Source organism: Carcharodon carcharias, chromosome 1 (genome assembly GCF_017639515.1).
Source record: "Carcharodon carcharias isolate sCarCar2 chromosome 1, sCarCar2.pri, whole genome shotgun sequence".
Classification (NCBI taxonomy): domain Eukaryota; kingdom Metazoa; phylum Chordata; class Chondrichthyes; order Lamniformes; family Lamnidae; genus Carcharodon; species Carcharodon carcharias.
In genome coordinates, this window is record NC_054467.1 from 6,846,160 (window position 1) to 6,873,841 (window position 27,682).

Below are 27,682 nucleotides of genomic sequence, written 5' to 3' on the forward strand. Positions count from 1 at the left end.
AACAAAGTGTCTATGAACTACAGCAAGCAAAACTCAGATGAGTTACAGCAGATGGGTTTCCAGGCAGGATTGATGGGGGATTTACAACAAATGGAGTCTATTTTGATGAAAGACTTGCATTTATATAACATCTTTCTATGATCTCAGGATGTCCCAAAGTGCTTTACAGACAATGAAGTGCTTTTTGAAAAGCGCTCAGTATTGTAGTGTAGGAAACGCAGCAGCCAGTTTGACACAGCAAGGTCTCACAAACAGCAATGTGATAATGACCAGATGGTCAGCTTTATTGATGTTGAGTGGGAGATGAGCATTGGCCCCAGGACGCTGGGGAGAGCTCCCCTGCTCTTCTTCAAAAAAGTGCCTCAGGTTCTTTTACACACACCCAAGATGGGCCGTGGCATAACATCCCATCTGATTGATAGCATCTTCTAACAGTGCAGCGCTCCCTCACTACATCACCAGCCCCAATTTCTGTATTTAAGTCCAGGAGCGGGACTTGAACCCACAACCTTTGGACAGCGGCACAAATGCTACCAAGTAAGCTACGGCTGACATACGTTTTAGGGTGAAGACCGTTTTATTTTGCAGTAGAATCTATTTAAAGTCTCTGCAAATTACAACAAGCTGAACTCACGATTGACACTTACAGTGCTCCCAGCTTGACTGATGGGAGTTACACCATAATTTACAAGGTGATGTTGCTGCATACAGCAATAAAGCAAACAAACTTTGGGAAAAAACGGCAGGGAGTACCTTGATACCAGCCCCGGATCTGGGCTGGGCACTCCTGAGAAATTGGCCGGGGAGCTGGTCCGCTGATTCCCCAACCCCAATTGGAGCTACCTGAGGTTTCAGCTATGGGTCAGCAGTTAGTGCTCTGAGATAGAAGGCTGTGGGTTCAAATCCCACTTGAGTGTTGCGCTGTTTTTGGGAAAAAAAAGTAGATAGAATCCCTAAAGCCAACCTGAAGAGCCACGTGGAACTCCAGCTCAATGTCCCATCCAAAAAGACAGGAAGTCAGAGGAAGTGTCAGTCTGGATTGTGTGTTCTAATCCTGGAGTGGGTCTTGAGCCACAATGTAAATCAGAGACAACCTAGTATTTGATAAGGGTCTGCTGCCTGCCTGGCAAGAGCTCAGGCTTGTGCTCGTCAATTTCCTTATAGCCAATTATTGCTTCTGCAATAATTATAATCCTGTAGTCAACCCTCTAGCAGACTCTGTATCTAACATTGGTCCACAGTATGGCAGAGAAACATTGAGAATTAACCATACAGCCAGGTGCACTAATGGACGACAGATCTGTCCCTGGATGCAGCACTTGGCTTGATTGAGATGGATAAAATGGGCCTCGCCGACCAAGCTTTGTTTTTGCCTCTTACCTCTCAGCAGGCCTGGGATTTTTACTGTTTGCAATGGGACACACGTGGAGTAGAGCCAACCTGCGCAACTGTTTCAGTGCTCTCCTAGTTGGCTTTGCACCTTGCACTCTCTGTAAACTTGAGCTCATCCAAAAGTCTGCTGCCGTGTATTTTAAATTGCACCGAGCTCTGCTCACCCATTACCCCTTCGCGCAGTCTCTGACACTGGCTCCCAGTAAAATTTTCATCCCTTTTTTTTCACATCTCTCCAAGGCCTTGCCCCTCCCTATCCCTCTGACTTCTTCCAGCCCTATATCTTCTGATATAGCTACTGCTACTACAATTCTTGGCTGTAGTGCATCCCCAATTTTAGTCGCTTTGGGCATCCTGAGATAGTGAAAGGCATTGTGTGAACGCAAATCTTTCTTTTGCTTTTTTTTTTAACTTGCCTATTATACCGGCAGTAGAACGGTTACCCAACTTAATGCACATCTTCATCCCTGCACCGCACTGAACGCATTTCCTCTGCACAGCATTTAGACAGTATATGAGAAAGGGGGCAAGCGGTGAAGCTATATTCCCTAAGGGTGCTATTTGGGAGGCCTTCAACCTCGCAGGCACTGCTGGGGTTTGTGGTAATTCAGAGCTAAGTGTGATAATCTTCTCCTCTTTCCTTGCAGGTAGTCCCAATCCCTTCAGCCAGTGCCCCATCAATCCCTTCATCGAATCAGTCCTATGGCTATGAAGAAGCTGAAGATGGAGCTCTGTCTAGGCACTTACCTCCTTCCAGAGCTGGGATACTCGGTCCTGCATATTACAATCCGCAATATGTAAGCAACGGTATCATTCAATTGTCATGTAATTTGAGTATTGCTGATAAAAAGAGACATGTTGTCAAAGCTTTTCATCTTGCACTCATCAGGACAGACACAAGAATGCCAAATTTCCAAGGGAGCAACTATTTATATGCATGAGAAAGGGAGCTGATTGGACAACTTACCTGTTCTTAACTCACCTGTGAGCCAAATATATTGTTGATATCACAAATTTGGTCTTTGTTGTACCTCTGCCTCAGGTATAAAAATAGTCACTTTTTTTTAGCCATACTCAAGTTCTACACTATCAAGTGTCTAGCTGTCCAATCAGCACCCTTTTCTCATGCAGTATAAATTGTTGTTCCTTTGAAATTTGGCATTCTTGTACCTGTCCTGATGAGCGCAAGACAGAAAGCTTCAACAGCATGTTTCTTCTCAGCAATACTCACGTTATAAAATTGATTAAATGCAAATGAATCTCCCACATGCTGGCTGACAGTGAGTTGGAGGCTCTGCTGTTTTAGAACATGCCCCTATTGACCCTAACTGCCATAATTCATCCAGCCCAGGAAAGCCAGAGGCATTGCTCCTCCTTGCTTCATGATTAATCTCTTCCTTTCCTCACAGTTCAAAAGGGTCTCAGCCACCTCCTTTCTACCCCCATCCTTGAATGGAGGCCCAATCAAATCCCATCCACCACCCTCCTCTACCTGGCTGAACTTGTTCTCATATTGAACAATTTCTCCTTTTACTCTTCTCACTTCCTCCAAACAATAGGTGTTGCCATGGGTCCTGACAATGTCCACTTTCTTGTGGGATATGTGTGGAACATTCTTTGTTCCAGTCCTCCTTGGGTCCCTCTCCCTCAAATCTTTTACCTCTGGTACTGTTATGATCCCTGTGGACATCAATAACTTTTAAAAAGATATTTGAATTCCCATTGGCCAACTGAAAGGAATTGAACAGCAAGGTTTTAAGACTTTTACTGTAACGTGCAAACTGAAAGCAGCATTGACTAAACACTATTTCAGTAGCCAACTTATACTCTAAACTAAAACCCATTTAACATTTAAAATGACCAAAAACTTCCCTCTGCAGTTATTCTTCCCTCAAGTGGCCACTTCATTCTCCAGGAACCAGTCCAAATTACTTCTTAGTTCTTTTTTCCTTTTCCAGCCAGATAACGTCTAGTTCCCGAACTGACTTTCTAGGGTGAGTTACCCTGGAGACCCTTTCCTCTAGCCAAAGCTAGGCAAATCTTCCATCTGTGTTTAAACCCTCACAACCCTGGTCTCTTCAAACCGAGCACGAGCTCCCACCCACATTCTTGCGTGATGCACTATAGAGACTTGCTGCCTCTAACTCTCAGCATTCTCCCCCTCTTGCAGACTGAGCCTGGGTGAAGTTCATTGATATTTTTAGGAGAACCTGTAATCTGATCTTTTAATGGCTTCCTATGGACTCTTCCCTGCTCCAAACCCATCTCTATGGTAACACTAATCACCTTGTATCAAGGTAGAAATGCTAATTAGCTATCCTTTAGACTCCCAACTTAATCCTATTATGAAACTAGTGGTAACATCACTAGTCTAGCAATCCAGTAGACAGAATTACCTGGAAAAACTCAGCAGGTCTGGCAGCATCGGCGGAGAAAAGAGTTGACGTTTCGAGTCCTCATGACCCTTCGACCAAGGGTCGAAGGGTCATGAGAACTCGAAACGTCAACTCTTTTCTTCTCCGCCAATGCTGCCAGACCTGCTGAGTTTTTCCAGCTAATCCTGTTTTTGTTTTGGATTTCCAGCATCTGCAGTTTTTTTGTTTTTATAGCAATCCAGTAGCCTAGGCTCTATATGGGTTCAAATCCCACCACCAATGGTGGAATTTAAATCCAGTTAATAAATAGGGAATATAAATCTACACCATAATAACTATCTTCAATTATTGTTTTAAAAAACTGTTTAGTTCACTAATGCCTTTGAGGGAAGGAAATCTGCTATTTTTATCTGGTCTGGCCTACATGTGACCCTGAATTGCCCTCTGTTTATGCAGTTTAAGGGAAATTTGTGATGGAATATCCACATCCCATGAAAGAAAAAAATAATCTTTTTTTCCAATTTGCATCCACAACTATCTTTTTTGCTCCACACCAGTCATCATTCCCACTCTGCATGCCCCAACTCATTGCCACCTCAATACTCTGAACCAATTACCTCAATCACCCACCAGCAACTCACTATCCTTCAGTACCATGGCTTGATTAGAAAATATACCACAAATTCTCAACGCTTCCCTTGCCAATACTCACGCAACTTACTTCCCAAATGCACTTAATTTCTCCCACCCCCATCTCTAATCCCTACAAATGAAATAGCCCGTTTCTGTAAACCACATTACCTTATCTGCAGCACCGAATGGCACATCACAAAACACAAGAATTAGTTGCAGGAGGAGACCATTTGGCCCCTCCAGCACGCTCCACCAAGGCTGAGCTGATTGTGGCCTCAACTCCACTTTCCTGTCAGCCCTCTCGTAACCCTTGACTCCCTTGTCTATCAAAAAAATCTAACTCATCTTTGAATAAATTCAATGACTCAGCCTCCACTGCTTTCTGAGGAAGAGAATTCCACAGACTAACGACCCTCTGGGAGAAAACAATTCTGCTTACTTCAGTCTTAAATGGGAGACCACTCAATTTTAAACTGTGCGCCCTGGTTCTAGATTCCCACACAAGAGAAAACATCCTCTCAGCATCCACTGTCAAGCCCCTCTCAGGATCTTATATGTTTCAATAATATCACCTCTCATCCTTCTGAACTCTAATGGGTATAGGTCCAAGCTGCCAAACCAGGCCTCATAAGACAATCCATTCATCCTAGGAATCAGGCCAGTGAACCTTCCCTGAACTGCTTCTAATGCAATCATATCCTTCCTTAAGTAAGGAGACCTAACCTGTACACAGTACTCCAGATGTGGTCTCAGGAGAACTAGACTGCACGGCGCACCATTCATGGTGCACAATAAATTAGACCATGGCCACGAGATTGCTCCGGGCCCAATATGGCATGTGCACATTCAATATGCACCAGAAGTGCATTGCAGGACATATCAGTTAGGATGCCATGAACATACACCTGGAACCGATGTTAGGATCAATGATTATACAAATCAGAGGCCCAGCATATATTTCAGGCTCCTCTGTGAAATTGAATTGTGACTGCTTAAGACTCTAGAAGAGGATTGAACTCCTAATTTATTGTGCGCCATGCATGGTGTGATCAGTCTAGTTCTCCTGAAAGGGCTAGCTTCTTTAAGACTTTGTCTCCTAAAGGATCTTAATTGACAAGATTTTCAAACAATATTGGCTTAGCGGAGTCGTGCTCTGAAATCTCTTTCTCAGCACGTTTTACTGGTACGCTGAAGTATTGGAATTGACAGTGAATGCACAAAATATTTATGTATTTTGAACATTCAGCACAATAACAGAATGATGTAAGACTCAATTTTTCAAGCAACATATTTGCATGTGTGACTCAAGTTGCAAACTTACGAAGACTGGAGAGTTCTCGATCCAATTCTAGTCAAGTGGTTAAAGAATATTCTGTGTGTAGAAATACTTAACCATTTGTCACTTTCTTGTCTTTAAAGACAATTAATTGTGAAGCAGCGTGTGAACAGGGTTGATGCAAGGGAAGGAAAGCATTTGCATTTATATGGCACCTTTCATAACCTCAGGATGTCCCAAAGCACTTAACAGCCATTGACGGTCTTTTGAAGTGAAAGTCATTGTTGAAATATAGGAACTGTGGCAGTCATTTTGCGCACAGCAAGCTCCCACAAAAAGCAATGTTATAACGACCAGATAACCTGTCTTTAATGATGTTGACTGGGGAATAAATATTGGCCCCAGGAAACTGGGGTGAACTCCCCTGCTCATCCTCAAAATAGTGGCGAGCAGATTGTCTTAATGTTGCACCCGAAAGGTGGCAGCTTCAATGGTGCAGCGCTCCCTGGGAGTGACAGCCTGGAATTTGTGCTCAGGTACCTGGAATGGCTGGGATTTGAATCCATGAACCTCCTGAGTCAGACATGGAGAATACAGGGGGCAACTTTCCATTTGCAGAAGACAACTGCTGCCGGGGTGGGGGGCATTGACATGAGAATAAACACATCTGAATGAGCGCAAAATGTTAGAGCCATTTGATAGTATAGAACCTGAGTATTGCTGAAAAAAAGAGACCTGTCAAAAGTTTTCTTCTTGCACCCATCAGGACACTTCACAAGAATACAAATATAAGGGGAAAACAACACTTTATACTGGTGTGAAGAGAGTGCTGATTGGTTGGCAAGTAGACTCTGATTGGTAGAGCTGTTGCCGTGGTGAATGCGACTGACAATTAACTGCCAAGCATTGCTTTTGAAACTTATTCTTGCGAAGCGTCCTGATGAGTGCAAGGCGAAAAGTTTCGACATGTCTCTTTTTTCAGCAATAGAAATGTTATAGTGTGTACAGCGTCTGGAAAAAAAGTGAACTTTTGTTTTGCCTTGGACAACTCCTTTGCCTGTGCAGTTGCCTTTGTCAGAACAAATTTTGCAAATTGATGGGAAAGGATAAAGGCAGTTTGATCTTAAGTGGCCCCAGAGTGACAGTACAGTTTGAAGAATTCGATTTATAAAGGATTTGATTTTATTTGAGATAAAAGGTTAAACTGCATTGAACAGGATTTAGGCTGCACATGATGGATCCTGGCAATGCTCGTTTGCGTCTAAGAGGATGAAGGTGCTCTTGTATGTAATGTATACCGTAATGCCATTTTGGAAAGTGGAAACTTGGCCACTGTGGCAGTAAAGGCTGGAAGAACTTGACACACTTCATGGGGATAAAGGTCAGGTGAACGTAAAAGATCCCGTGGCGGTATTTGAAAGAAGAGGAGGGGAGTTCTCCCCCAGTTCCTGGGTCAGTATTTATCCCACAAACAACATCACTTTTAAAAAAAAACCTAACGTATTGCTGTTGTGGGATCTTGCTGTGCACAAACTGACTGCCAAATTTCCTAAATTACAATAGTGGGTTCATTTCAAAAAATACTTCGCAGTTCCAGTGATATTGGTTTCAGAGTAAATATTGATCAGGACACTATGGGGGAACTGGTGGAAACATCACCACCTGGAAGTCCCCCTCCAAGTCATTCACCGTCCTGACTTGGAAATATATTGGCCGTTCCTTCACTGTCACTGGATAAAAATCCTGGAACTCCCTCCCTAACAGCACTGGGGGTGTACCTATACCATATGGACTGCAGCGGTTCAAGAAGGCAGCTCACCCCCACCTTCTCAAGGGCAATTAGGGATGGGCAATAAATGCTGGCCTAGCCAGTGACACCCACATCCCATAAATGAATAACAAAAATCTCTCCCGCTCTTCTTTGGAATAGTGTCATGGGATCTGTTACATCCACCTGAGAGGGCAGACAGGGGCCTCAGTTTGACGTCTCATTGGAAAGACGGCATCTCTGACAGTGCAGCATTCCCTCAGTGATCCTTATGCTTAAAATCTCGGGAATAGAACTTGAAGCCACAACCTCTGACACAGGAGGCAAGAGTGCTACGCATTGAAGTCTTGGTGTTTAGGGCACTTCCTAAACTCACTTCAGGCCCAATGTTTCTAAACAACTCCCTGGACTCAATAAAAAGTTTTAATCGCATAATAGAAACCACAGAACAGGGGGAGTCTATTCGGTTCATTCTGTCTCTCCCTCTCCTATACCCCATTCAGCTCATTCTGTCTCTCCCTCTCCTATACCCCATTCAGCTCATTCTGTCTCTCCCTCTCCTATACCCCATTCCTCCCCAAATCCTTGCTTATTTCCCTATTCAAATACTTATCACATTTCCTGTTGTTCTTATCTAATTCTATTCGTCTCTACCACAACAGCCACTCATGGTGAAGCATCTCATGGTTCAATAACTGTCAGTTCAAGTCACTTTCTCCTCTCTTTTATTGTGGATAGCATGTTTAGAGAGGTGGTCACACCGCAGATGAAGGGACTTGAGGAAGGAAGAGAATGGGTGACCACCAGGCGGTCCAAGAGAAACAGGTAGTTCAGGGGTCCCCTGGGATCCCGCTCGCAAATCGGTATTCCATTTTGGAGGCTGACGAGGGAGCTGGTTCCTCCAGGGAATGCGGACAGAGCCAAGCTTCTGGCACCACAAGCAGCCTGTCTGAACAGGAGGGGAGGAAGGGAGAAAGAGCAAAAGTAATAGGGGACTCTATAGTCAGGGGAACAGATAGGCACTACTGTGGCTGTCAGCATGATTCCAGGATGGTATGTTGCCTCCCTGGTGCCAGGGTCCGGGATGTCACTGAACAGCTGCAGGCTAAAGGAGGAAGGTGATAAGGCAGAGGTCATGGTACATGTTGGTACCAATGACATAGGTAGAAAGAGGGATGAGGTCTTGCATCAAGAATTCAAGAAGTTAGGCAGTAGACCAAAAAGCAAGACCTCTCGGGTTGTAATCTCCAGATTACTCCCAGTGCCATGTGCTGGCGAGCTCAGAAATAGGAGAAGAGCACACATGAATACGTGGCTTAAGAGTTGGTGCAGGAGGGAGGGTTTTAGATTCCTGGATCACTGGGACCGTTGCTGGGGAAGGTGGGACCTCTACAAGCGGGATGGTCTACATCTGAACCAGGGGGAGACTAACATCCTTGCGGGCGGGTTTGCTAGTGCTGTTGGGAGGAGTTTAAACTAATTCGGCAGGGGGATGGGACACAGAATGATAGCAGAATATGGACACATCATAATATAGTAAAACAATAAAGTCAGGGAGTACAGCTGCAATAAGCTTCAAGGGAGTAAGGCAAGGCTGGATGGTCTCAGCTTTAATGCCAGGAGTATTACAAGTAAAATGGATGAATTAAGGGTGAGGATTGACATGTGGAATTGTGATATAGTAGCCATCACTACTGGGACCCTCTTGCTAGTGCTGTTGGGAGGAGTTTAAACTAATTCGGCAGGGGGATGGGACACAGAATGATAGCAGAATATGGACACATCATAATATAGTAAAACAATAAAGTCAGGGAGTACAGCTGCGATAAGCTTCAAGGGAGTAAGGCAAGGCTGGATGGTCTCAGCTTTAATGCCAGGAGTATTACAAGTAAAATGGATGAATTAAGGGTGAGGATTGACATGTGGAATTGTGATATAGTAGCCATCACTGAGACATGGTTGAGGGAAAGGCAGGATTGGCAGCTCAACATTCCAGGATATAGAATCTTCAGGCAAGACAGGGGAGTGGGTAAAAGAGGAGGAGGCATTGCATTATTAGTTAAGGAGTCAGTTACTGCAGTAAGGAGAGATGATATCTTGGAGGGGGCATCGAATGAAGCTTTGTGAGTAGAGTTTAGGAATAAAAAAGGGGCAACCACATTATTAGGTGTTTATTATAGACCCCCAGGAAACTGAGAAGCAATTATGAGCACAATTTGTGGAGGTGTGTAATAACAATAGGGTAATTATATTAGGCGATTTCAACTTTCCCAACAATAATTGGGATAGACATAGTGTTAAGGGCTTGGATGGAGTGGATTCTTGAAATGTGTACAGGAGAACATTTTAGGTCAATATGTAGAGGGTCCAACAAGGGACGGTGCATTGCTGGACCTAATTCTGGGGAATGAAGCCGGACAGGTGGCTGAGGTGGTGGTGGGGGAGCATTTTAGCGATAGTGACCACAACATGGTACAGTTTAAGTTTGTTACGGACAAAGAAATTGACAAGTTGCAAAAAAATGTTTTGGATTGGGGGAGAGTGAATTTTAGTAAAATAAGGCAGGATCAGTTCAAGGTAGATGGGGAACAGCTACTTGTGGGGAAATCTACAGAGGAACAGTGGGGGGTGTTCAAAAAGGAAATGGGGAGGGTACAGGCTCAACATGTTCCCTCTAGGGTGATAGGAAGGAGTAACAAGCCCAGAGAACCATGGATGACCAGAGATATTCAGGTTACGATGAGAAGGAAAAGAGAAGCTTTTAGCAGGTACAAGGGAAGCAAATCAGCGGAGGCATTTGTGAAGTACAGACAGTGCAGGGTGGAGCTTAAGAAAGCAATTAGGAGAGCAAAGAGGGGATATGAGAAAGCTCTAGCTGGTAAAAGTAGGGAAAATCCCAAGATATTCTGTTAGTATATCAATGGGAAAAGGATAACCAGGGAAAGAGAAGGGCCCATAAGGGACCAAGGGGGCAATCTATGGGTGGAGCCAGAGGACATCGCTAGAGTGTTGAATGAATACTTCACATCCGTCTTCACCCAAGAGAATGAGGATGAAGGTATCAAACTCAGGGAGAGAGACTGCGAGGTTCTTAAGCAAATTGATATAGGGAGTGACAAGGTATTGGAGGTGTTGGCAGGCTTAAAAGTGGACAAATCTCCAGGTCCAGATGATTTGTGTCCCAGACTGCTGAGGGAGGCAAGGGAGGAGATTGCAGGGGCTCTGACCCAAATTTTTAATTTCTCTCTGTCCACTGGGGAGGTGCCAGAGGACTGGAGAATAGCTAATGTGGTTCCATTATTTCAGAAGGATTGTAGAGATAAGCCAGGGAACTACAGGCCAGTGAGTCTCATGTCAGTGGTAGGGAAACTATTGGAGAAATTTCTGAAGGAGAGTATCTATCTCCACTTGGAGAGGCAAGGTTTGATCAGGGATAGTCAGCATGGCTGTGTCAGAGGGAGGTCATGACTAACAAATTTGAGTGAATTTTTTGAGGAGGTGACCAGGTGTGTAGATGAGGGTAGTGTAGTTGATGTAGTTTATATGGATTTCAGCAAAGTCTTTGACAAGGTCCCACATGGGAGACTTTTAAAGAAGGCACAGGCACATGGGATACAGGGTAATTTGATAAGATGGATTCAAAATTGGCTTAGTTGTAGGAGGCAGAGGGTGATGACAGAAGGATGCTTTAGTGACTGGAAGCCAGTGTCCAGTGGCGTACCACAGGGATCTATGTTCGGTCCCCTATTACTTGTTATTTATATAAAAGACATAGATGACTATGTGGGGGGTAGGATTAGTAAGTTTGTGGATGACACAAAGATTGGCTGGGCGGTTAACAGTGAGGTTGAGTGTCTTGGGCTACAGGAAGATATAGACAGGATGGTCAAATGGGCAGATATATGGCAGCTGGAATTTAACCCTGAAAAGTGTGAGGTGATACACTTTGGAAGGAGGAATTTGACAAGGAAGTATTCAATGAACGGCATGACACTAGGAAGTTCTGAGGAATAAAGGGACCTTGGTGTGTGTGTCCATAGATCTCTGAAGGCAGAGGGGCATGTTAGTGGGGGTGGTGAAAAAGGCATATGGGACACTTGCCTTTATCAATCGAGGCATAGATTACAAAAGTAGCGAGATCATGTTGGAGTTGTATAGAACCTTGGTGAGGCCACAGCTGGAGTACTGTGTGCCGTTCTGGTCGCCACATTATAGGAAGGATGTGATTGCACTGGAGGGGGTGCATTGGAGATTCACCAGGATGTTGCCTGGGATGAAACATTTAAGTTATGAAGAGAGGTTGGATAGACTTGGGTTGTCTTCGTTGGAGCAGAGAAGACTGAGGGGCGACCTGATCGAGGTGTACAAGATTATGAGGGGCATGGACAGGGTGGATAGGGAGCAGCTGTTCCCCTTAGTTGAAGGATCAATCACAAGGGGGACATAAGTTCAAGGTGAGGGGCAGGAGGTTTAGGGGGGATGTGAGGAAAAACTTTTTTACCCAGAGGGTGGTGACGGTCTGGAATGCACTGCCTGGGAGGGTGGTGGAGGTGGGTTGCCTCACATCCTTTAAGAAGTACCTGGATGAGCACTTGGCACGCCATAACATTCAAGGCTATGGGTCAAGTGCTGGTAAATGGGATTACGTAGGTAGGTTAGGTGTTTCTCACACAAAGGTACCGACTCGATGGGCCGAAGGGCCTCTTCTGCACTGTGATTCTGTGATTAAGTCTGGTAGTAGACTGCAGTGGATTGCTGGTTTCTTGAGAAGAGTCCAACACTTTTGAAGGCTCTGACACCCGTACATTAGTGTCATGTAAATTAAATTGCTGGTTTGTGCAGGTTATTATTTTGCCATATTATTCCAAAAATCAAATGATAATCTACAATGAGAATTCACAATATAAACAAAATCTCTTTGTGAGCCATGGAGAGTGTCATGGTGGCAATATTTCTGAGAGTCCCTTTTTTCTGCAATGTAATTGAGTTTTTCTGGTGGATTGTAATTGGAAGAAAGTTAGAATAGGTCTGAACAGGTATGATGAGGGGGCTGGACAGAGTAGATAGAGAGAAACTGTTCCCGCTTGTTAAAGGATCGAGAGCAAGAGGGCACAGATTTAAAGTGTTTTGCAAAAGAAGCAAATGCCCTGTGAGAAGAAACTTTTTCACACAGTGAGTGATTTGGGTTTGGAATGCACGGCCTGGAAGTGTGGAGGGGCCAGTTTCAATTGAGGCATTCAAGAGGCCAATAGATGATTATTTAAGTAGAAATGATGTGCAGGGGCACGGGGAAAAGGCAGGGCAATGGCATTGGGTCATAATGTTCATTTGGAGAGCTGGTGCAGACACGACGGGCTGAATGGCCTCTTTATGCGCCGTAACAATTCTGTGATTTTGATTCTTCCTCCTTGGTAGAATCTCTCAAGGCAGGATTATGCTCTTTGGGTCAGGACCCCTGATGTGGGGGTCAAATGCACTGTGTGGGAAATAGCCACCTGGCAGTGATTCCGCCACCACCCCCCTCCCCCCCCCGCCTCCAGAAGGGTGCCTCCCCACCCCCCCCCTCCCCCGAGGCCTCAGGGGCCCCTCAGGTTGACTGGAAAATTCCAGTCGGCCTCTAACAATAAGCCCCAATTGTGACCAGTTATCACCCTTTAATTGGGCTTGTAGGCAGACAGCCCTGCCAACTCCCATCCTGCTTTCAGGAGAATGACCTGTAGATGCGATGGTGCCAGCAAACTGGCATGCCAGCCGACGGCGTGAATTTCTGTGCCTGCCCGCCTCTGTTCTCGCCAACAGACGAGCTAAAAATCCTGTCTTCAGGCTCAGTCCCTCTTTGCCCAGGAGCAGAAACAGCCTTTTGACTGTTTACCCAGAGCAAAATTCTTAGATTTCACTAGCCCCTCTACCAGCTGCTCCTCTCACAGTGGAATCTGGGTTTTGAATAATAAATTGCTAAGTATCTTGAGGGGGAAATGGCTGCTGTATTTGGAAGTTAGTTGAGGGCCACGGGGAAAGTGGGTAGCTCTCTTTCAGGCAGCGCATTCCAGATTGTAACCATTCGCCGCTTAAAGGAGCTTATCCTCATGTTGCCTTTGGTTCTTTTGCCAATCACCTTAAATCAGTGTCCTCTGTTTCTCCATCCTTCCACCAAGGGGAACAGCTTCTCTCTTATCTACACTGTCCAGACCCCTCATGATTTTGAACACCTCTATCAAATCTCCTCCCAACCTTCTCCAAGGAGATCAATACCAGTTTCTCCAATTTATCCACATAACTGAAGGCCCTCCTTCCTGGAACCATCCTCAAAAAGCTTTCTGCACTCCCTTGCATCCTTCCTAAAGTGCTGTGCCCAGAATTGGACACGCTACTCATGCTGAAGCCGAACCTGCTTTTTATAACTTCTTTGCTTTTGTGTTCCATATCTCTATTCATGAAGAGTAAAGTTGGGTGAAAGAACGGTGCATTACGTCTATACATCAGCAGATGGCAGTAGAGATGTTTAGAGTGAGCTAGTGTGGTATTCTGTGCACTGAATGATGGCAATATGGGATTTAGATTAGATATCAAGCTATGCCCAGTTTTCTGTAAAGCAGATTAAAGCAGCAGTAACTCTTATTGATTGCTTACTGCAGGCATTCTGAATCCAAATGTTACAGTACTGTATACACAGGAGTCCTCGTTACCCAGTGCATTTCTCAGCACAAGTTTCTCTCGTTACCTGGATTAATAGTGCCCTTCATGACTTCAGGATGTTTCCAAAGTGCTTTGCAGCTGATGAAGTACACTTTTGAAGTGTAGTCACTGCTGCAATGTAGGAAACAGGGCAGCCAACTTACACAGTAAACTCCCACAAACAGCAACAACCAGATAGTCTGCGTTTTTAATTGAGGAGGGATGTATTATTGACTGGGAAACTATGGAGAACTCACTCCTCTGCTGCTCTTTGAATTCCACTTTAGGCTCTTTTACATCCACCTATGAGGGCAGATAGGGCCTTAAGGTTTAACATCCCGTCTGAAAGACGACACCTCCAACACTGCAGCATTCCCTCAGCACTGCACTGGGAGTGTTCGCTTAGGGGACACCTCTCTGGAATGGGACGTGAACCCAGAGACAGAGTACTCCCCACTCGAACAACCTCGGCAAATATCTCTTTTTCTTTAAAGCTACATAAAGAATGACATTGTGGGACACCTCTTACACGTTTACACTGTGAACCTGGCACTTAAAATCAGACATGGAGGTCATGTGGGCACAGTGGGAGATTGCAATCCAAATGCCTAAATTTACGATAGGCACACTCTTGACAGCTCTGCTCTTGGAATGTGAATAAGCAAAAATTAGTTTTACATTAGCAGCAATTAGTGCTGGAAAGGTTTAATTGAAAAAGGTGTCAACAGGCAGCTCATTCTCAACTACCTGCTGCCTGACCCACTGCCCACTGCCCATGAAAGTTAAAATCCATGGCTGTCTGTCCCACTAGTTTAGCAACTCGGGTAGCTGGTTCCACATTCTCACCACTGTCCGGATAAAGAAGTTCCATTTCAGATGTCACCAAAACCCCTTCCTAATCTTAAGTACCTCCATCTGGTCAATGCTCAGGGCAGGATTTTGCCATCGCCAGGCGGGCTCGGCGTGGGTGAGCGGGAGCAGTCGAGAAGCTGACTGCCTGCCCAGCATGAGACCTGCGCTGCAGCGCTGCCTGTGTAGGTGGGAGGAGGGCCAGTGCGCAAATTAGCGCATGTGCAGGGGTACATGCAGGAAAAGCTCTGGGACTGGGAGATGAAGATTTAAAAAATTAAAAGTAAAGAAGTTTAAAATGTTAAAAAACCTGTCCCCTCATGCGGCTCTGTCACATGAGCAGGGACATGTTATGAGTGAAATGTTAAAATTTTAAATTACTTTTTAATTGCCCCGTGGATGAGGTTTCCTAAAAAATCCAAAGGCCGCTTGGCTTTTTTTTGCCTGCCCGCCTGCCAGCCATAAGGTTGGACGGGCAACAAAAAATTGAATTCAATTGATACTTTAATGGCCATAATAGGCCTTTTAATTGTCGGCGGGTGCGCTGTTGACTCCCGCGCACGCCCACCGACTGAAATACCCACGAGTGAGCGATGATGGCGGGACGCTTGCCTGATGTCATCGCGCCTCGTTCTATGCTCGTTCGGGTCGGGCACACGTGTGCGGCTGACGTGGGAGTAATTCTGGCCTCAGTCTGGGACAAGGGTCCCCAGTCTAGCCGTCAGCCTTTCCTGATTGTTGTACCCTCTCAGTGCTGGTGTCCCTCTTTTTTTATAAAACTGTTTTATTTTTTGCGCTTTCTCCAGTGCCTCGAGGTCCTTTCAGTAACACAGAGAGCAGGACTTTGCAAAATGATCCAAGAGTGGCCTAACTTGTATGGGACATGACAGCCGTGCTCAAGTGGACTGTAGAGACTAGCTGTCCTTTCTATGCCAGCGACTTGATAAACAATCCACTGGAATCAGAGCAGATTATCTCTGCAGGCCATGTGTAGCCAAATTGTTGAGGCAACTGACTCACACACCTTGCTTTACCTGAGAAAATTAATGGTATTAATTTATTATATTATTGTATTAATTATAAATGTATTAATTATAAATGGAGACTTAGCAGGATAGAAAAACTATTGCATTACCCAGAGATTGGTGACAATGTAGAACTTGCCACCACAAGGAGCAGTTGAGGCAAATAGCATGGACGGGTTTAAGGGGAAGGGGAAGCTGGATGGGCATGTGACGGAGCAAGGAATAGACGGAGGTGCTGATAGGGTGAGATGAAGTTGGCTGGGAGAAGACTTGTATGGAACATAAACACCAGTGTGGACCAGCTGGGCCATGTGGCCTGGTTCTGTTCTGTAATTTCTATTAATCGGAATAGAAACGAGCCATTTGGCCCATCAGGTCTATGTTAGTGTTCATTTTCTACACAAGCCTCCTCCCACCCCACTTAAAGTTTTAAGTGAAACCAGGGAATTTAACTTGACTGAATCAAAACGGGGCTGCAAATTAAACTCCCCCAAAGGATTGTTTGTAATATACGAATTACATTTTAATAGATGATGACACTCCGTAATAATACTAATGTATCGAAGCGAGAGAAATTGATTTTGGATAACTTCAAAATGGACCCGGTAGACAGTCACAGTCCATTCTCCATCTCTAAAGTTTCTTGCAGTCATCTTTTGGTGACAAGAATCTGATTCAAATCCAGGAATGTTGTGTTGTGATGCACTTCCAATTAAATGAAAAGTACTTTCTGATTTTGTTTCAATATCATTAAAAGCGAATGGTTATTATTGCTTCCAATTAAGGTGATTACATTTTTTCATATATGACAGGGCTGGCTTCTCAAGCTTGGCGTGCATGCAGGGACTTACAGAATTATGAAAAGATACAGCATGGGAGGAGGTCATTCAGCCCATTGTGCCTGTGCTGGCTCTTTGAAAGAGCTATCCAATTTGTCTCACTCCCCTATCCCTTCCCCATTGCTCTGCAAACATTTCCACTTCTACCATCTGTCCAATCTTTTTTTGAAAGTTACTATTGAATCGTATTCAATACTGTAAGATTTTGGACTCGGGAGCCATGGATACCTGAGATCAGCAGTCGAGTACTCATAAGTAATTTTAAGGTAGTTCATTAAGTTTATAAAGAAGTAATAGTTTAGGTATGATGCATTACAAGAAAAATATATGGCCCGTGACAATTGAGAGTAGTTCACTGATCCCAGAGGATGAACGGATAGTTGGCATAGAGTGTGTTGATCTCAGCAACTTGTGATAGCAACATTCTGCTCACTAGACGAAGTGTTAGGGAACTCTTCTGTCTTCCTTGCCCTTTCCTGGTCGATCGTACATACATACAAACATACAAACTAGGAGCAGGAGTAGGCCACATGGCCCCTCGATCCTGTTCCGCAATCATGGCTGATCTCATTGTAACCTCCATTCACCGTTCCTGTCCACCCCAGATAATCTTTCACCCCCTTGTTAATTAAGAATCTATCTAGCTTTGCTTTTAAAGTATTCAAAGACTCTGCTTCCACTGCCTTTTGAGGAAAAGCGTTCCAGAGACTCTCTAACCTCTGGGAAAAAGATTTCTCCTCATCTTTTTCTTAAATAAGTGGCCCCTTATTTTTGAACCCTGACCCTGAGTTCCAGATTCTCCCACAAGAGGAAGCATTCTCTCCATATCCACTCTGTCAAGACCCCTAGGATCTTAAAGGCCTCAATCAAGTTGTTCCTTACTCTTCTAAATTCCAGTGGATACAAGCCTAACCTGTTCAACTTTTCCTCAAAAGACAACCCACCCATTCCTGGTATCAGTTTAGTAAACCTTCTCTGAACTGCTTCTAATGCATTTACATCCTTCCTTAAATAAGGAGGCCAATATTGTACACAATACTCCAGATTTGTCTCACCAATGCCATGTACAACTGAAACATAACCTCCCTACTTTTTGTATTCAATTCCCCTCACAATAAACGATAACATTCTATTAGCTTTTCTAATTACTTGCTGTACCTGCATAATAACCTTTTGTGATTCATGCACTAGGACACCCAGGTCCCTCTGAATCTCAGAACGCTGCAATCTCTCACCATTTAGATACTAAGCTTCCTTTTTTATTCTTCCTGCCAAAATGGACAATTTTCACATTTGCCCACATTGTACTCCATTTGCCAGATCTCTGCCCACTCACTTAACCCATCCATGTTCCTTTGTAACCTCCTTATGTCCTCTTCACAACTTACTTTCCTACCTATCTTTGTGTCATCAGCAAGTTTAGCCACCATACCATCTGTCCCCTCATCCAAGTTGTTTACATATATTGCACAAAGTTCCATTCTCCACCTGTAGAAGGCAGCTGCCTGACAAGGACTGCCCCCACCCCCCCCCACCACCCTGTCTCTGAGCACTCGTTAATATACTTTATTTCTAGGGGCTGGGAGCTCCCCCAGTGTCAATCACCTGTTCAAACTCTTCTGATGCACTGAATACAGGTCAGGAAAGGTACCCAAGAAATCAGCGTGCTCAACTCTCTCCCCACTGTTCTTCACCCTGGCTTGAAGCCATTGGGGTAGGCAGGGTGCCAGAAGGTTTGCTGCCATCGGTTCAGGAATATTTGTAGAATCTATTGGCCTCAATGCAGGGAGTTCAGTCTCTGTGATCTTTATTTCTACCTTGCCTTGGTCCCTGACCCCTTAGAATTGTTTATGTTTTTTTCACAGAGAGAGGGATTTAAATGCTGTGGCAGCTAGTTCCATTACAGTTCTATACACTTCTAAAAAAACACCATTTCTTAAAGGTCCCTATTTCTTACAGTGCATTCCAGATCACAACAACTCGCTGTGAAAAAAAAATGTTTCCTTATGTTGCCTCTGGTTCGTTTGCCAATCACCTCAGATCAGTGTCCCCTGGTTACTAACCTTTCTGCCCCTGGAAACGGTTTCTCTTTATTTACGCTATCAAAACCGATCATGATTTTGAACACCTCTATCAAATCTCCTCTTAACCTTCAATAAAAGCAAAATACTGGGGATTCTGGAAATCTGACATAAAAATAGAAAATCCTGGAAATACTCAGTGTGTCTGGCAGCATCTGCGGAGAGAGAAACAAGAGTTAATGTTTCGAGTCCAATACGACTCTTCTCTGGAGCTCCTCTTAACCTTCTCAGCTCCAGGGACAGCAACCCCAGCCTCCACAATCCCTCCTCTGTGATTTATTTAATTTTCCTTTCCTTGTGGAGCTTCTTGCAATGTTTGTCCATAGGGTTGCTGCATATAACTTGCTGGCTGGTTACATTAAGGTGGTCAGACAGCTCGGGCACACTGTAGGCCTCTATTTGGTTGAGGTTGACTAAAATTTTCATGGACTTCTACCTCCAAACTAGCATGAAAAACAGTACAGGATACCTCCACTCATTGTCATTTTCCACAGCTGTTTCTTTTAACTATATGATGCAGCGCCATAAATTGTGCAACCTAATGAACTTGCTGTTGTTGGGATTCTTGTAAAATTGGGAATGTTAACTTTTACAGCATTTTCTCTTTTTTACTTTTTTTTCCCCGTACTTTTGCTACAATCCAGTCATGGTTTTCATAATCACCCGCTAAAAGGACCAGTTACCCAACTCACCCATTACACCTGTGCTTGCTGACCTGCATTGGCACACGGCCTGACAATGTCTCGATTTTAAAATTCTCACCCTTGTTTTCAAATCCCTCCATTTCATCGCAGTTTCTGTGAGTCCTTGCGGTGCTCAAATTTGCTGCCATCTTTTCTACGTTATAACAATACTACACTTCTAAAGTGTTTCATTGGCCATAAAGCGCTTTGCGGGTTCGTGCCTGAGGTTGCGAAAGGTGCATTATAAATGTAAGCTCGTTTATCCCATGGCGTCACCCCTCTTCATCTCTGTAATCCCTTCCATCCCTACAACCATCCAAGATCTGTCTTCTGCCATCAAAGAATTCTGACTTCTTATACTTCCTAATTTTCAAAGCTCTACCATTGGCAGCTGTGCCTTCAGCTCCCTGGGCCCTAAGCTCCGGAATTCCCTTCCTACACCTCTCTGCCACTTGTATATTAATTGGCTGTTTAATTGCATTCAGATTGTGGGTATGAACTGGGCTCCTATATAAAGGAACAATTAAATTGGTTTATTTCAAAAGATTATATATAGGAACAAACTGAAACTTTTGTAGTTGGATTGGAGGTGGATGATAGGGTATGTCTCTGTAATAAAAGTTTATAAACGTATAGAAGGAGGTCCTGTGGTGCAGTGGGTAGCATCCCTGTCTCTGAGCTGAGAAGCTTCAGGTTCAAGTCTCACTCGAGGACCAAGGGCCATTGAGAATGTGGCTAAACAGGTTGCGTATCAACTTGGTCAATACTTCCAATATGTGGCAGGGGTTAAGAGCAGGAGAGATTCTTGGTAGCCAAAGAGTGGCAAGAAATTGGAGCCTCTACCATCACTACTCATAGCTCCAGGCTACAACATGCATATAAAAACATATGTTGCCACAGCAACTCAGACTCCTTGACTGGATAGCTGATGTGGATCAAATTGGTGCCAACAGCAAGGAGCTTGATTCCTGTTCTGGCTAGGATGGATTTGGGCCCTACTCATGGTGGAGGTTGTAGCACTGTGGGTCAGACCTGCCTTTGGCAGAGAACTGAAGAAGAAGAGATGTATAAAGCTACACTGCAGTTCCATCCCTCACCATCCAGCTAGCTGAGTTTTAACATCCTGCTTTAAAGGCACTTCTTAAAGCCTATCTCTTGACCAAGTTTTTGGCCACCTGTCCTATTATTTCTTTATATGGCTTGGTGTTTGATAAGCACTCCTGTGAAGCACCTAGGGCAGTTAAAGACAACAATTAAATGCAAATTGTTGTTGTGAACTGTAACTTACCGTGTAATGAAAATAATCAGAATATAGTTTAAAAATGTGCTTCCCTATAAAAGGTATTGTCATGTGTGTGCGTTGTGTGTGTATGAAATGACCTTGAGAGAAGCTTAAGCATGATATGAAGTTACATGATTTATGAAGGAACCCCCCCCCCCCCTCCCTACCCTTGGGAAGGGACCTGCTTTGCAGTGGGGTGGCTTATAAGGTCTGTTATTAATGGGCATCATTTGTAGCCTTCAGGAAAACATATGTTTTGGGAGTTTGTTAACCTTCACTGTCGTGCTTGAAAGTGAACCATTCAAATATATATGTCAAAGAAATAGGTTTCTCCCTCTACTTCATTGTTGCACTTGAGAAAACGTAAATAAAACATGCACCCGTAAATAAAAATCCTAGTTACTGTGAGCAGCCCTATGCTCAGTGAGCAGTCTTGTTGCTTTTAGTTGGGCCTGACATTTATAAGTTGTAAACTCTTAACAGACCTCCCAGAATGCAGACCTTGAGCTTAACAGTTTATTTTCTTGAACACGAGAGTGATCTTGCAGACTGTGATCTTTTAAAAAGACAATACACTATGTACGTTCTGAGTATAGTGACGTGGTTTGTATATGACCTAAAATGGAGCCTGGCAGAGACAGAGGAATGGATGGGTTTTCAGTGGCTGAGAGAGGGCTGAGGTCGGGGACACAGATTCCAAATATTACAAGTTTTTCTTTATTCATTTATGGGATGTCTGCATCGCTGGCTAGACCAGCATTTATTGCTAATTGCCCTTGAGAAGATGATGGTGAGCCGCCACCTTGAACTGCTGCAGTCCATGTGCTGTAGGTACACCTACAGTGCTATTAGGGAGGGAGTTCCAGGATTTTCACCCAGCGACAGTGAAGGAACAGCGATATATTTCCAAGTCAGGATGGTGTGTGGCTTGGAGTGGAACTTGCAGGCGGTGGTGAGTCTGTCATGTGTCTACTGCCCTTGTCCTTTAGGTAGTAGAAGTCATGGGTTTGGAAGGTGCTGTCGAAGGAGACTGGACGAGTTGCTGCAGCGCATCTTGTAGATGCTACACATTACTGCAAGTGTGTTTTGGTGGTGGAGGGAGTGAATGTTTAACGTGGTGGGATGGGGTGCCAAGCAGGCGGGCTGCTTTGTCCTGGATAGTGTCAAGTTTCTTGAATGTTTTAGAGCTGCACTCATCCAGGCAAGTCGAGAGTATTCCATCACACTCCTGACTTGTGCCATGCAGATGGTAGACAGGCTTTGGTGAGGGACAAGATGAGTTACTCACTGCAGAATCCCCAGTCTCTGACCTGGTCTTGAAGCCACAGCATTTATATGGCTGGTCCAGTTAAGCAGACTGACTTAGTGAAGAGCACATTGGGGTTTGAAGCTTCAGGATAGGTTACAAAAACGTTTAACCAGAAAATATTGTGGCATAGTTAAGACCAGATCATAAACAAGCAGAGATTCCACAGAGGCAGTGGGGGTGGGTGAGAGAAATGGAAAAGAGAAGCCGGTGTCCTAATCTCTGCAGGTGATGTTGCAAAGGAGCAGTATTTGGAGGTGAAAGAGGAGGGCTTCTAGATCCATGGGAGTCTCCAGGGGTAATGACAGGGAGAGAAGAGGAGTCACTGCTAGAGATGTATCTGATCAGTCAGTACATGAGAATGGAACCAATCAAAAGCAACAGCAACTGAGCTGGCCAATGGAGGAAAGGCCTTAGAGGAGGTGGAGGATGTGGCCAACCATGTCAAATGCTTGCAGCGTGGGCATTTGGTTTTTGGTATTTATTGAGGGATGATTTAAGTGATTGTCAAAAGATTCAGAGATATGAGGAAAAACCCTTTTACGCGATGTGTGGTTAGGATTTGGAATGCACTGCCTAATAGGGCGATGGTTACAGATTGAATAGTAGCTTTCAAAAGGAAATTGGATGAACATTTCAAAAAAATTGTAGCGATATGTGGAAAGACCAAAAGAGTGGGACTATCCAGAATGCTCTTTGAAAGAGGTGTTGCTGACTCGATGACCAAATGGCCTCCTTCTGAACTGTTGCATTCTATAAATGTTGGCCTACTGTAGCACCCTCCTTTGAAAGTCCTATGGGGTCTTTTACATCCACCTGAACAGGTAGGTGGACCTCAATGAATGTCTCGTTCAAAACAATGGCAGCTCAACAATGCCTTACCTTGTCAGTACAGCAGTGAGGTGTCATCCTAAGTGCACAAACCTTGGACCATGGCTTCAACCAGCAGCCTTCTGACTCGGTAAACAAGAGTGCTACTAGCTGAGGATTTATGTCGAGCTGATGATTAGGAATATTATTGAATGAGACTTACATAGAAGGAGGCCATTTGGCCCATCCCATCAGTACTGGCTCTTTGAAAGAGCTATCCGATTCGTCCCACGCCCCTACTCTTTCACCATACGTAGCCCTGCAAATTTTTCCTTTTCAAGTATTTATCCAATTTCCTTTTGAAAGTTACCATTGAGTCAGCTTCTACTGGTCAGTCAAGTAGCAAATTCCAAATTGCAACAAAAAGCTGTGTTTAAAAAAAAACTCCTCACATCACCTTTGGCTCTTTTTGTGTTCTCTGTTTACTGAGCTTCCCGCCAACACAATCAGTTTTTCCTAATTTACTCTTTCAACACTTTTTATGGTTTTGAATGCCTCTGCTGATTCTCCCATTGACCTGCTCTTCTCCAAGGAGAACAATCCCAGTTTTTCCAGACTCTCCAGGTAACTGAAGTCCCTCACCCCCTGGTACCACTCGATGTAAAAGGGTATTGATTTTTAGAAACACAGTGAAAACTTTGCAACTATCAATTTTCGTCTAAAATATTAAATTGTTTCATTCCAAAAAGAAGAATGTGAAGCAACGTTAAATGTTTATGGAATACAACCTTGGCCTGACCTTAATTTTAAGCCATCGTACTATTTTTAATAATTCACACGGATAAGACCACTAAGAGTGACTGGGATCTCTAGATGTGGTAATTTCATATCCTGGTCTACAATGGGTGGGTAGATTTGTAAAGCCATTGCCCATATATTTACCATAAACCTCTATTTTCAGAACTTAACGCTAAAGTTAGTTTTTTTTTGCATTTTCTGTTTCTGTAATCATGCAACTTCATAATTGGATTTAAGCTCACAGACTGCATTAAAAAAGCTCACTTCAAAGGTTATCCTAAAAGTCAACTTCGTTGTCAATATCCTTTCACCAGAATAGTGACGGCCCTGAAATATTGGTTCCTTTTCACCCTACCCAGCCGAGTTACCTGAGAGAAATAATGAGAGAGAAACCCATTAACAGGTGAATTAAAGCGTGGGGGTACTCTAATTCTGTATTCCATTTTGCATTTATTTATGTGCAAGATCATTTTAAAAAAAGTTTCAGATCACCTTCCCCATCCATTTGGCTGTCAGACTGGGCCAAGATCAGTAATTCTTCCGCAAATTATGTTGCAGCTTTTGCCAGAGACGAGAGGCAGGACCTAGATGAATTTGCTCCAATTAAATCATATTTTATCAGCTAAATGAGTAATTATAGCCCAGGCTGACCTTGAAATGGCATTCTGAGACAAGAAAGAATTTGGTGATTTAAGATTATTAGGCCAACATTAATTATCTTATGCCATGTTTGTTTTTCTAACAGGCGTTTAATCCAGTGATAAATGGGGAATTCTTACCTGAGTGTCAGTAAGGTCTCTAAAGTAGTGGCCAATTTGCATCATTTATAATTCAGCGATTTCAGTTTCCAGTGTGGCAATCAATACTTTGAGCTGCAGACAGTGGGTCTTGAAGATATATCCCTTATTAATATTGTGTTATCTAAGGAGCAAGCTTACAAATATGCCTCTGTTTGAAATTAGATACAATAATGGTTACTGGAAGAATGGTGGGCATAAATAAATAACCCTTGAGCCAAGAAGCCAAAAACACATTGCTTGACTCCTGGTATCCTCTGGAGATTTGTTCATACTCCCGGTGTGTTTTTTTCACTTTGCCAGGCAAGTCTGAACTAGTCACCTATTTGGAGGTGCAAAAGTCATTCTGGCTTTGTAGTCTGAAGCAGGGGGTTTCTGTGCTCTTAATGGTGGCAATTCCACAAAAAATGCTTAGGAAGATTGAAAAAGGAGGAGACCTTTGAGCCTCTGGAGCTCCATCTGTCACCATTGAGTGAGATGAGAGCTGATCTGTATCTATCGGTGTGAAAGAACATTTTTTTCAGCCTTTCATCATAATTACAACCTCTCATCTACAGTTTCATCTTAATGAATCTTCTCTGTGCCCCTGCCACAATTCCAAATATCCTTCCTAGAGTAGGATGCCCAGGATAGTGCACAATATTACAGCTGTGGACAAAACACCATCTATTTGGAAAGTTAGCAGCACTCCCTTGCTTGTCTATTTAATGCTCCCACAGATAAAACCCAGAATCCCAGTGAGGATTACAGGGACAGAAGAAGGCCATTAAGAACCTTGTCCAATCTGCCATTCAGTTAAATCCCAGATGATCTTGTATTTGTCCTCATTTATCCACCTTCGCTCTGTACCACCCTTATCTAACAAAGATCTCAAATTTGAAATTTTCAATTCGGTTCCAGCATCAAGGACATTTTGGGGAAGAAATTTCTAGATTTCCACTCCCCTTTATGTGAAGATCTGCTTCCTAACATTACCCTTGAATGACCTGGCTCCAATTTTAAGGTTCTGCCCCCTTGGTCTTGGCCCCGCCACCAGACAGGATAATTTCTCTCTATCTCCTCCTCCTTCAGGTCCCATTCCCTAAGAGGACAGCAGTGACTATGGCCTTCCATTGGATTAGTCCATGATTATGTTTGGCAAAGCACTGCAGTGGTTTGTCATGCTTGCGGACAGACCCAAGGTGTTCAGGGGCCCAAACACTCCTTTCAAGTTCACTTACACTTCCCTCAATTTGATCTACTGCATTCACTGCTCCCAGTGCAATCTCCTCTACATTGGAGAGACCAAACACAGACTGGGTGACCGCTTTGTGGAACACCTTTGGTCTGTCCACAAGCATGACCCATGACCCAGACCTCCCTGTCGCTTGCCATTTCAACACTCCACCCTGCTCTCATGCCCACATGTCCATCCTTGGCTTGCTGCAATGTTCCAGTGAAGCTCAACACAAACTGGAGGAACAGCACCTCACTTTCCGATTAGGAACTCTACAGCCTTCCAGACCTAACATTGGTTTCAACAACTTCAGACCATGAAATCTCTCCTCCATCTCCCCTCTCTTTCATCCTCCCTCCTTTTTTCCATATTCATTTTTAATCATTTATTTATTTTTTTTAATTTTCATTGAGTTTTTCCCACTTATTTTCATTATCATTTTAAAAAATTATTTCCATTTTCATTCATTGTTTTATCCCCAGCTTTTAGTCTATTTTTGATCTTTCTTCCCCTCTCCAACCCCACTAGGGCCATCTGTCACTTTCCAGAGTGCTTACCCGGGTCTGGCCATTATGTCATTTTGCTTTCTTAATGTCACCATTAGCACCTCCTTTAGCCAATACCACCACCATTAACAACTCTTTGACCTTTTGTTTATGACATCTTTTGCCATCTCTCCATTGCCTCCACCTATCGCTGGCATTCTATCCAGCTTCACCGGTTCCGCCCCACCTAATAAGTATATATTTCACCACATCTCTACTTCCCTTCAGATCTGAAGAAGAATCATCCGGACTCGAAACGTTATCTCTGTCTCTCTCTCCACAGATCCTGTCAGACCTGCTGAGTTTTTCCAGCATTTTTTGTTTTCGTTTCAGATTTCCAGCATCCGCAGTATTTTGCCTTTATTTTAGTGTTTTTGTCATATTGGCTGTGAAATAATATTGGCGTAAGACTTTTCAAAATGCCTAATCTATCATTAGCATCAATGAGATTTATCTTGGTGTAAGGAAATTAAGTCAGAATTTTGCAATTCTTTTGTTTCAGAATGAGCCGTACCCTACTCGACAATATAAGGGGGTGCATTTTGGTAACCGGACGTCGAAACGTACTGACTTTAAAGTTCTTGAGGGCCCTGGACCAGGGACGTATGATCTCCTGAAGTCAGTATGATTTTACTCTCACAGCTATCAAATGGCATTTGTCATGCTCGTGGCTTATAATTTGCAGGATATTTATTACAATTACCTGTAGGCTTGAAATCCCTCTTAATTGGAATTATAGCACAATTAAACTACATTTTGATTGTTGTACAGTACAGTTTCCCTACACTTAAAACACCTGAGGTTAAAATGGGCAGCTTTCTTTCTTGGCCAGAAAGCGATCCTCTCGTAATCATTAGCCATTTGGGCTGATGTCAATTTCAAAGTTGCTGGTTACAGCATCTTAAATGCACTGTCATCGTGGGCAGAAACAGCTGTGCTGACTCAGTAATTTACACCTTATTGCACTGCACAAGAATAAGGATTAGTAAATAACACCTCATTAATGTTCAATTACCTCTTAAATACTTCAGCCTCCTAAATCCCTCTATATGATTTGGAGTTACAGTTTGTACTTGGCAATGATACTGAGTTTAAATAATTAAATAATGCATTCTTTGTAATGTACCACACTCTTGTAATATACATGAACACTGTAATTGAACTACCCTGTTATATTAGCCATCGTATATCATACAGTTGTTCCCGTTATAACTGGTGGTGACAGAACATAAAATCCACTTCTAAACCCCCCTACCTGCTGTTGTTGAGCAGGAAGCATTCAAGCCTTTGTATGAAAAAGTTGCAGGTTTAAGGCCCACACCCCAGAGTCCT

The 27,682-nt window shown here is 43.7% G+C and overlaps 1 protein-coding gene across 1 annotated transcript in view; it reads left to right on the forward strand.

Annotated features, from left to right (window-relative positions):
- Positions 1-27,682, forward strand: part of stpg2 (sperm-tail PG-rich repeat containing 2) — a 100,672-nt gene that overhangs the window by 17,528 nt on the left and 55,462 nt on the right. The window contains exons 4-5 of the mRNA XM_041201088.1: positions 2,040-2,189; positions 26,853-26,968. Of these exons, the coding sequence (XP_041057022.1) occupies positions 2,040-2,189; positions 26,853-26,968 (266 nt within the window). The remainder of the gene's footprint in view (positions 1-2,039; positions 2,190-26,852; positions 26,969-27,682) is intronic.